At 38.3% G+C, this 11,823-nt stretch overlaps 1 protein-coding gene across 2 annotated transcripts; it reads left to right on the top strand.

Moving 5' to 3' along the window:
• Positions 1–3,763: 3,763 nt before the first annotated feature.
• Positions 3,764–10,161, top strand: LOC139132974 (ileal sodium/bile acid cotransporter-like). 2 transcript variants are annotated; one of them, XM_070699311.1, is made up of 4 exons: positions 3,764–3,940; positions 5,371–5,743; positions 7,283–7,493; positions 8,519–10,161. In XM_070699311.1, the coding sequence occupies exons 2-4, from the start codon at positions 5,475–5,477 to the stop codon at positions 9,053–9,055; spliced, it is 1,017 nt and encodes a 338-aa protein (XP_070555412.1). In that variant the 5' UTR covers positions 3,764–3,940; positions 5,371–5,474; the 3' UTR covers positions 9,056–10,161. The 2 variants fall into 2 exon arrangements, with proteins under 2 accessions (XP_070555412.1, XP_070555411.1); XM_070699310.1 differs by having other exon boundaries at positions 3,765–3,940; positions 5,294–5,743.
• The last annotated feature ends 1,662 nt before the right edge of the window (positions 10,162–11,823 follow it).

An 11,823-nucleotide genomic window follows, 5' to 3' on the forward strand; every position in this document is an offset into this window, starting at 1 on the left:
ATACAATATGGAACAGGCTACTACAATACGAGTACCAGCACTTAAACCCTCGGATATAGAAATAACATGAATGAGTGATATGTATATCCATAGTAGCTTCAAAAACAGAAAAATTAGGGCACATGAGGACGTGTTCCGCTCCACTCACTTCCATGTAAATGATTTAAATATTTCTGCTAGTCTTCATGAAGCTTAATTCCATTCTTTCACTGCAGATAGCGATATCTATATATCTTGAATAAAAACTCGACACCAATATTGTTTTAGTCTCTTGCTTGTTTCGATTATTGGACTTGTTGTCATGACAACCAAATTTCCCTAAAAGTTTGATACATCATTCAATATCAGGTAATTTAGAGACAAGCACAAACTATTTGATAAGCCGTCAAGAAGAGTCAGTCAACCAGCCGATTTCAGTTTGAGAATTGTAACCTGACATGTTTGTTTGTTCGTGTTAATATGCTATTCATACGTTGACTGTAATTTGTACTTGGCGGGGAAGTAAAAAACTGTTCGCAAATGCCCTCTCGCTACGGTTTGGAAATTTACCCTCCCACCCACTATTTTACCTACTCCCAACCAAGTAAACGTCCGCCTCCTCTCCTCCCCATTACAGAACTCCCCCTCGTTGCCACATATCATATTCCCTCCCAATTGGCAAATCCTTGTAAACAACAAAATCATACTTTCTGCAAAGGGCGCTGGCTATGAAATAGTTTGCCAGTTGCCTGCATATAATAACAAAATTAATGACATTTCCCTACAAAAAAAATCCCGTCCACCTATTGCCCGCGGACCAATACAAGGAACATATCGATCTGCCTGCAAATTAAGAAAACGTTAGCAAGAAACACATTTTTCACGGAAAGCTTTATTAGTTGACCTGAGCCCGATGCATGCATTGCTAGACCCGGTCCATTTTATGAAAGAATGGTAATAATGAATAATGAAGGTAATGATATAGTATATATCAGTGTGTCAATCATGCCGATGCGTCGTTCTGATTGGACAAGAGCCTGCCGGCACGTCGTTTATTTCAGAATATCTACATAGGCTACCAGTGACGAAAAGGGCCACGGAAGACCGTAATGCCAAAATAAAGGGTTTAGGTAAAAGTGTGAGATTAAATTGAATGATTAAATACATCGACGTTATTAAAATAGTAATCGTTTTGAATTTGTACCTTTAGAATAGCCCGATTGGGATATTCGGCGTGCGCTCGTTCACAAAATCGTCATCACCGACTTCAAATCGTCGTCTGCTCGACTGCCATTGACGCGGCCAAGTTTGAGTGCGACCTACACCCATTGATCACAATGATCAGTCTCAGGATACGAATTTCCCTTCAACGATGCTATGAATACGTTAGAATCTGCTGTCTCCTCCTTTTTGAACACTCAAAGTACCTGCGGAACATTCGTTGATATTAAATAATAGCAATAACCTCCGAAGGTGGGTGTACACAATATTATCAAGCTGGTACAATGCGCTCGATAATGCGCAAACTCGGAGACTGTTGTAAAATTTTAGGCCTTGTCTATCTGCTGGAGATCTTTATCAAATGCACCTATTGTTGCAAACTTTGACATTTTTCAGATATTACAACGCAAAAGGTACATGTGTGTGGGTCTGACTCCCGATGGTAGAAACAGTTGACAACCACAGAGTCTGATTATCCTAGCGATTAGCCATACCTGTTTAATGTGTAGAAAAATATCAAAACTGTATGTGAATATTATGAATTATCCTCGTTTCCTGTCAAGTTTTAGTATATCCTGACAGATAAGACATCCGTTGATTAATTATGACTGTCAATCAATTATTAGAGAGAATACGTCAGAGTCTTGTTTGTTTTAAATATGTCCATTTCTCTTATACATATTTGATGCACCCGAATATTTACTTTGTCACCGCATAAGCGAGTACCATGGTCCTAGTTAGTCTATTTTTGGCTGCTCTCTATCTAAACTAAAAATTATCATCAGTATATATTGTTCGACCTTGCTGAGCATTGAACCTCTGTCGGTAAGTCTGAAACAACCTTGAAAGGATGGGAGTTTTCTGGAAAGAAATTTGGCAAAATGAGATGCAAACTGTGTTACGTCAAGGGTGGTCCATAATTTATAGTAGTGAAGTCTATTTACTTAACAGGTGTGTGGTTTTTATTTTGAAATGTCCCGGCTTGTATTTGAATTATCTTCGTTGTCTTCCAGACAAAAAATCCAAAGAATGTGAAATTAAATACACTGCTGCTTGCTCTGTGTCTTAGGCTCATCACCATGGTAACAATACCTGACAATTTACAAGAGCAAACACGTGCATTGTACAGAGATTTTATCACCATCGGTGTGTACCTGTAAAACTTTTATGATTATAATTTTGACAATCTTATTTTACAATCAGCTATTTATGCCGGCAAAACTTTTGTCAGATGGCCAGTGTAGTGTGAGCCAGTAGGTTGTATAGCATTAAGGAAACGCAATCTTACTGGTACCAAGCCAAATTCTAATCCTTTCATTGTGTTTGATTCTAGTATTCCAGCTCCCAGCGTGATAATTTCCTGTCTATAAACCTTTGATGTCAGCATTAATATCTTGTTGTTCATGGTTATATGTTTGTAATACACAATACCAAACTTGCGTATAGCATACAGCGTGCTGTCATCATGATGAAGCGAGGATTGGTCGGTCCTTGACACGTTCGTGTGATTTCACCGCATCCAATTGTATCGACAAGTTTGAATTCCAAATATCCTCGAAGTCTATAAGCTCTTTATCCGCATGTTCATTCTTTGTGTTCCATCCTCCCCTGACATTGGAATCCTAAACTCCCGGTATACTGCGTAAGAGGAAAATGTTTACCCATGTATTCCCCTAAAATGTAATTCATAGTTAGTAATTTTCTTGACAAATTTTGGGATATTTTACCTTTATCTATATTGCATGGAAAGGTTTTCCTAAGTAACCATGGGGGTATTTCCGGTGTTGCGACACATGTTTATAAGGTTTCTCTCGGATGAAAAGTTGACCAACGTTTAGGGATTTTTTTCGTGAAAAGGTGACCTACTCGGGCGGCACATACCCGTACACCCAATTTCTATGAGAGCACAACCAGCCGTGAGTATTCTAAGGCCCGTCCAGTTGGAATAAAGGAAACCCCTTGGACCATTTGATAGCGGCAGGCTGTCAGAGAGGACGTCGGATCGTTCAGCTGACATAGCCACACAAGAATAACTAAAATAAATTATTGTCGCAGGCTTACCCTGTCAGGTTCCTAAATAGATGAAATGGCTCGTTCTAATTTTAGCAACTTCGGTTGAATTTTGCCACGCAGAATCTATCTTTGCAATTCAAAGGAGATAGCGGCTGTTTATAAATATACGGTAAAATTCGAAAGAACGAAATTTAATCCATACGATTGTGACAGGTAATGCTACATACAAAACGGTTTTATGTTTAATTTTGCTTTCGTTATCCAACAGAGGTAAATTTGTTCTTTCTATGATGGGAGACGGCAATAAATCAGAAAAAATTCTCAATACGGCTCGCCAATATCAACTGGTGGAGTGCTTTCGTGACGTTTCATGTATTGCCTGTATAACACCATTAAGTTTGAATCCCATTTCAATAAACACCAAAACCCCGAAACTTTCAGCACCTAGGCTATGATAGCGGCATGATATCATTTCAATTGAATGACACGACAGAACATGCCATGAATAGATTGAATACTATTTCTGTGTGCAGGTTGTTATGTTAATATCCAAAATTCCCGGATGTTTGTTTTCCAATGACCACACTCGGAAACGCAGACCGCTGTGGCCGTCACAGATGACTATATCGGTGTTTGTGAAGTGCCGGTGATTATGTGATCAAGGAAATTAAGATCTCCTCGGACCTTAGGCTGAATCCAGTCTCGTTCCTAGTAAAGCTAACATATGGTAAGTGTATGTACCATGAGTGTGCTTGCTATTGAGATTTCGAGTCTTGGTAGGTATGACAATTATATTGCTTGCTCTTTTCAAAGATTAATCGGATCGATCATCGATATATCGGATATCCATGTCAGTGTAGAATGTGTAGATTGTGTCTTCACTGCACTGTCAATGATGCCATACTGGACACGGTCAGGTGGCAATGTCATTACAGCGACGTAAATGCGACAACGCCTAAGTGTTTGAGAGTTTCAATTAAAACTGTGTTGGCACCACGGTCGTTCTGTGGACGGTTACCGCGTGTGCAATCATGAACAGGCAAGCGTTATTCACGTGTACATCAGTCTATGCTTTTACACCAATTTCTGTTCTATTTCATATTTTTATGTCGTTCTCAAAACTGGTTTCTAATCCGCAACCAGATTGTACGTAATAAAATTGTTTGAGACGTCGAGACTTTTTTGAATGACAATGCTGTTTTGAATGACGAAGAACAGCGTTACATAACGAGTTCCAAAGTCCAACACTAAGATACAATAGAGACGTATCATTTACCTTCATGTTAGTAGTTGACGGATTTAAAACAGTTATCTGACTTATGTACCGTTCAGAGTCATTTTTGATGATTAATTCCCTGAGTACGAGCTGTGCTGCTGCTCAAATTATCGGAAAACTTTTCTCAGTGCGGAAACTTGAGTCTCTCGCTCTTAAGTCCGTCCATAAAAAATGTCATGATTACACGATTACCGTACATGATCATGATTACATGTGTCTTGGATACATTTTTACAATACAAGCGACGTAAAGTGTAGAATTTATTTTAACATGTGTCAATTGCATATTGTACATTAGCAATTCATACAATTCAAATTCCCCCTCCCCAAAAATTATTTATTTATTTACTTATTTATTTATTTATTTGTTTATTTTTGATTTGACTGGTAAACGGACTCAAAAGCCCTACAAGTATAAAAGATTCCGAGAAAATAAACAGAATACAAACAAACTAACAGTACAATAGCAACAGACAAAACAAAAACAAACAGACAGTATTTGAAAATACAATATGTACCGTATGTGTATGCAGGCCCTGAAAGTAATCAGCCCTGGGACAGTACCCAATCTCTTTCGCCAGCCCCCCTCCCCCTCCTCCCAAATCCCATCCCATTCCATAGCAAAATTCTTTTGTCTGTCAGTCTGCCTACCTTCTATTTCTGGCAATCTACAATTTTTCTTCCTCTCTGTTTTGATCAACATGTCACAGTAAATTAACCCTTAAACGTGTAAAATGAACTATCATCAACCGTTATCCAAGAAACCGGTGTTCTAACCTTTATCTTGTACAATTTGGATCAACAGATCTGGAGAGCAGGCAAGTTTGATCAAAATGGCGGCAAATATATCACGAATTCAACCCTCCGTCAATATCTCAACAGGCATCGTATTATCAACACTGGGTCCTACGGCTGCACTCGTCGGAAATGATTCCACCACTGACTCTCCAAATAACTCGGCATTCCAAGCGAACGTTGAAAAGATAATGATAATGGTGATAATTATTTCAATCATGCTCGGCATGGGCTGCGTCACAGAGGTGTCACAACTTCGGGAAAACTTGCGTCGACCATGGGGCATTTTGATCGCTCTGCTGACCCAGTTTTTCATCACGCCGCTTGTCGGATTCGTCCTCATCGTGGCGACGAAAATGGAAACTTTGTATGCGATAGGTACCATCATCATGGCATCTTGTCCGGGAGGTGTTTTCTCAAACAACTTCAGTTACTTAACATTTGGTGATGTCTCCCTAAGGTGAGTGGTCACGTGGTGAGTGGTAAAGAGAATAGAAACGTATGAATTGAAATCCATTATATTCAGCTATATTGATTGATCTCTGTCAATCATTCTTCGTATATCAGTACACCGATGTTTAATTAAATTTGTAACATCATTTGTTTTGCTTGATGCCACTAGATGATCATGCACGTGTAATACTTATAATAAATTACTAGTATTCGAATTGCCAGCACTATGTATCGTACACGTCTCCCAAAGGTGTCTCACATCTCCAGATATCCATTGCGTACTGTATAATATAGGTTTCAAGTACCGAATGTACAGTTAACTTAATACTATATTACAAAAAGCCTGCAGAATTTTGTCCGGCCCTGAACCGTATTCTAAAAATACATTGTGATTGATGTTTGCCATTGGCACAAGAGGGCTGTGCTGTATCTACGGTTTAGTCACTTCAGAATTTTGTGAATGATTTTAATTTTTAAAAGTACCGATTTCGCTGACAATATTTTTAGAGTAGCGACCCCTATTGCTCAACCGTCATAACCCTGCAGTAGGTTTTTGAAAGATTTACTTTGAATATTTACAGTGTCCGTAAAATTGCAAATATAACTTAAATATAATCTTAAAATTTGAGCATAACTACAACAGCGACAACAGTATCGGGAACAAAATATCTAATTCTAATTATTTTAGGGGAAATATCACGTTACCAGACATGGCCTAATACGACTGGGTAACAAGCTATAAAAATATACTGTAAAAAGAGTAAAAGATTAAATATACAAAATGGTTAATAAAGAGTGCCTCCAAAGTTGACAGAAAACGGTGTCACGTATTGCTTGTACCCGGACTGAGAGCGGAGAACGAACGTCTGTTTATGTCTTAAAGGAAGACGCTAGGCCTGGGAAAACACTTTACTTATTGCAAGGTACATAGTAAAACTTGAAATGGATTTCATCATAAATTCAATAATTACAAGCGCAACAACAACTTGCGCAAATTCGGTAGTATTGCAGTTTTCAATGCGGAAGGCAAAACGTGCTAGTCTTCCATCTAGTTTTAATAGGAAATCACTCCATGAATGTCCCATAGCGATGCTCACACCACCCCATTGTTAGATATACTAATGATAGATAGATGAAACAGATTACAGACGTGTTCTGGATATTATCTCATTTTCTGTCAGGTATCTGATTGCAATGCGGAATAAACAAGACGTTAGCCCTCACAAAAGACTCCACCACCAACATGGACATCATCGGCAGTTTCTATTCGAGAAATGTCGATTAAACTGATTAATCGATTAGTACAAATTGAGGAGATCGTCCCAGTGTATTCAAAGCGTTGCCTGTCATTGTAATGTTATGTTTATAAATGAAAAAGTAGTGTTATAAAAACTCTGTCATACAGTCTGTGTCCTTTTCTTTTGGATCAGCACACGAAACCTTGTGACCTACGAATGTTACCATTTATGAAGTACATATTGCCAATGCTATTCTGCTTTGAAACTGTAATCAGTGTTAAATGGCCAAATGCATTATTTTCTTTCAGCGTTTGCTTGACAACATGTTCATCTGTCTTCGCAATCGCCGGATTGCCAATGACGTTGGCGCTCTACGGCCGAGCTTGGGTCGACGGCAACGGCGCCATCAGCGTTCCTTTCAAGGATATTGGCCTGTCACTGATCATGATCATAGTACCAGCAGCAGTGGGCATTCTAATTCGATGGAAGCTCCCACGTCCAGCAAATGTCATAGAGAAGGTAGGCGGCGTCCTTTAACGTGCAAATAAATGACCATGTGGTTTGCTTAAATGTCATGTAAAAGTTGCAACCCTAGCACTTTGTCAGCAGAAGAAGATTACTGAGTGATTCAAGAGAATTTTTTTTATTCGCCGAAATGATTTTGTGAAATTTGAAACAAATCACTTCGCGAGAATATTGTAGAATTAAATACAGTCATCCACGACGTTTGCCAACATTCTTTACTGGCATTTCGTAATTATAAAACAAAGAAAAATTACGATTATAATTGTGTTTCTTAATATTCTGTCATTTTAAATTTGGAGTTATTTTTTCAATCAGCTTCAAGTTATGATCTACTTTCACAATCCTTCGTTGGTTTATGCATGGTCCTCCACTTTGTGGAGAGACCCTAGCCTATGCTACTTATTTCTGAGGCTGTTGGCCCTCCAATATACTAAATTCTCTCAACAACATAAAGTGAAAATGGAGTGTGACTGATTACTGTACAAAGATCAACTTTTGACCGTATGACATTGTGGCCAAAAGTAACGCAAGGAAAATATTGCTGTATCTCACAGTGCTTGCCGCATTTTCACATCCAAATTTATCAACATCGTTAATACAGCTCCATTAGCTGTAGCTGTTACCGTATTTTTCCATTATCTTTTCCTGTCTCTACAAAAATGAATTACTTGCATTACTATGTTTAAATGCTATAGCGTTTGGAATACCTGTAAGCTGAAGTGTATGACAACCAATATTGTTACTGCTGCCGTTTACAGGTCAGTTCAGTCCCGATCAGGTTTATTTGTCAAAAAGCATTGCATACTGTACACCATATGATGTGTCTGCAAAACCACTCTATATTTCAGCACACTTTCAGAGAGAGAAAACAAGAATTTGCATTTGTTTTAATTTCTAGAATTAAAAATAATGAAATTGATCTAAAAAAGTCCCATTTATTGTCTCTTTAATTTCCATGAGCTTGACTTGTCTGCTGTCGCTACCATTACTAAGCACCGACCAATTTCCCTATCTCACAGATATGTCAAGTGATCGGCTCGCTCGGATTGGTCGCATGGATCATAATGAAGAGTGTCCTGTCATCTGAAATATTTATAGCCCCCTACCAGACCTACGTCATCGCCGCAGTTCTCCCAGTGGTTTCTTTCTCCATCGGATTTTTATTCTCGACTCTGTTTCGTTTACCAGCGGACAAGAGGCGTTCAGTCGCCATCGAAACAGGATGTCAAAACGTTGGATTAGCGCTGGCAGTTATAGCAATATCCTTCGAAGGGCATGCCTACCTCAACAAGATACAAACTGTTCCCATCTTGTACGGTCTTTTCATGGTGAGCTTCGCGGTTATCTCCATTGCTACCTACAGATTGTTTCTGTGGAAGCAGAAATCAACATGCGATGACTCACGCGATGATGAAGACGCCCTCATCGACGATGACAGGAAACTTGTTCCCAACCCTGATAACATAAACAATACATATGGTAGCGTTGTAAACGATCCCAAAAGTCCGGCCGACTTGGATGTGTTACCAGTTGAATCTAAGGAAAGGTCGGATTAGTGTACCGTGCAGCAACTTTTTTATGAATGAAGATGACGCATGGGTATTATTCCCGTTGCTGAGCTTGTACTATCTAAGCTAAAGAATTAGATAATCATTTTGAAATTAATGTTTCGACTTAGAGAATGAACCAACATCAGAGAATGTTTGAGTTTCCTTCTGTGGATGCCAATACAACGCCGCCATGATCATAATATCTTTGTTGGTACAATTCTCTACTGATATTTCCGTTCAATCTTTAGTCGTGTAATTATAATATTTCATGTCATGTGTCGGTCCCCTGAATTCTAGGAATGCTCTATTTTCGGTAGAGGGCACACCAGTTGCAAGTTTCACATGCACAGCCTTGCACCCCAAGATCCATGAAATTTCGCCAAATTGAAACGCCCTACTTCTGTGTTGATTCAATTGACAATAGAGACAGAAAATTACAGAATTTCTAGAATATAAGGTCCTTCAGCTGTAATGAACTTTACGTGTTACCCAGTCGTCGCGTGAGTTGGGAATCCTCATTATAATGATATGAGGGTATAGCGAGCGCCCTCACAGACGTGCAATACTTTTCCTTTCCCGATCATCGACCAATGTACCAACATTCTTGTGAACCTGACTTGCTGCACGAGATTTGGCGGGATACACTATCATCGAGCGGAATGTTACTTTTTCGGTAACAGTGAGTGTTGTACCTGACATGCTAGTGACCCGGCTGATAATTTTTGTGCTGAACTGCAATAATTTGTTTTACATTTTTCAAATTTACTCATGTTATTACGTTTTAAGCTCTAGCCAAGACAAATCAGCTTACTGATATATTTACTGGTCAGTCTACATACATACATATATACATACATACATACATACATACATACATACATACATACATACATACATACATACATACATACATACATACATACATAGTGCACAGACAGACATCACACTATTACTGTTTACTGCTAAAGCATATTGAATTTTACAATCGGGTCAATTTTGACTTAATAAACTTAAAAGTTTACAATATGTCAACAGGCCTGATGTTATCGAAGCAAGCCTTTATATACATTATTATGTTTTGGTGATCAATAAAACATGCATAAAATGATAAACACGTGCATAATTAAATTATTGAGTCAGACACCCATAGTAAAAATAAAACTGTACCGTTTATAGTTTAATATATATTGCTCTACAAAAAAAACACTCATTTTTTACATCTTCTACATCGAATGATGAATTATAACACATTTTCCTTGCCAACATGTTTTATGTACCATATGCGATGTATACAGTCTGCATTGTTCTCCTTCGCTTGAAAAAAGAGGGGCAGCCTAATTTACATAACAGTGCAGTATTTGCATATCTGTTTGTTGTGAAAATGTATCCTTTTGTACAGTTAATAACATATGAATAGATTGCTCTAAACACAGAGGGGTGGCCCACCCCTAAAAACCACCTTTGGGAGAACCCTAAATATGTATGTAATATACAGGTGAAAACTAGTCTGGACCGAAACGATAACATATTCAACGGTGCAATGACAAGTTCACATGCAGTCTTGTACTGATAAGGTGTACACTTAGCACTTCGGCGTGATTTTATGAGCAGCACAATAAATTGCATTTTACGAATAAAATAAACTTTAAAATACACGAAGAGTAAGTCACAGTGAATAAAGTTGTAATTGTAAAAGACCGATAGTTTAATTTCTTGCCACCTTGTCAATAGCTCTTGCAGCACTTGGGATTCCCCCAAAAGTTTGTCGAAGACATTTTTGTTTCGGTACCATGGTTACATGATACCTGACCAACAAAACATTTTGAAATGTCAGACTCACAAATGGTGAGAATAAAGGCACTGACTACAGTACGACAACAGAGGATTATTCGACAACAGTTGGCAGGGAGTTTTTAATTTTGCAACAGCTGCGATTGAGAGAGAGAGAGAGAGAGAGAGAGAGAGAGAGAGAGAGAGAGAGAGAGAGAGAGAGAGAGAGAGAGACAGACAGACAGACAGACAGACAGACAGACAGACAGACAGACAGACAGACATAGACAGACAGACAGACAGACACACAGACACACAGAGAGAGAGGTGGATGGAACGGAGACAGGCAGGCAGTAGTGTAATAATTGCTGAATCACATCTGAGGTTACACCAATAAAAAGAAATATAAATTATAGTTACACCTATAACCATATCTAGAAAAATTATTGTTTAACAAATACAAATACCACAATGACAAGTAAAAAGTTACAAAAACATGTCTCAATGGTGATGAAACGCTACTGTGGCTTTTATTTGTCTAAATTTCACCATTTTACAGCATATTTTGATTTTTCTTATCGAACATCATGATAAATTTCCAGTTTCTTTGAAAATGTACATAACGTTTATCTGATTTGAAAGAGTGAGTACAGCGTGTTTGTCATTTACACTGTGATTGTGATTTCTATAGGAATGTCAGAAATCACTCAATGTACTCTAACCATGTTTGTGCACAAAGCTGAGCGCTCTTTCAGGACATTGCCATGTACGGAGAGATCTGCGCTGAATGTCAAATAACAGTGCCATGCCACATTCGCATTCCAAGGGATTAGACCAGACAATAGATATTTACATGTATTATGAGAATGAACAAGGGGTTCACTAATACTAAACTGGAGGATTCAATGTACTTTTTTGAGTGTTTATATGGGAGAGGATATGCGTTATTAAAATTGGAACTCAAACAAATGTACCATTTGCCTTTGAAAAAATGTATTGTGTTG

Source organism: Ptychodera flava, chromosome 5, assembly GCF_041260155.1.
Source record: "Ptychodera flava strain L36383 chromosome 5, AS_Pfla_20210202, whole genome shotgun sequence".
NCBI lineage: Eukaryota > Metazoa > Hemichordata > Enteropneusta > Ptychoderidae > Ptychodera > Ptychodera flava.

What these genes read in the sequence shown, in the direction of transcription:
- LOC139132974 (XM_070699310.1), top strand. Translation starts at nt 5,322, where the DNA reads ATGGCGGCAAATATATCACGAATTCAACCCTCCGTCAATATCTCAACA. An exon ending in TTTGGTGATGTCTCCCTAAG is followed by an intron (nt 5,744 to 7,282) that starts GTGAGTGGTCAC and finishes ATTTTCTTTCAG; the next exon opens with CGTTTGCTTGACAACATGTT. An exon ending in CAGCAAATGTCATAGAGAAG is followed by an intron (nt 7,494 to 8,518) that starts GTAGGCGGCGTC and finishes CCTATCTCACAG; the next exon opens with ATATGTCAAGTGATCGGCTC.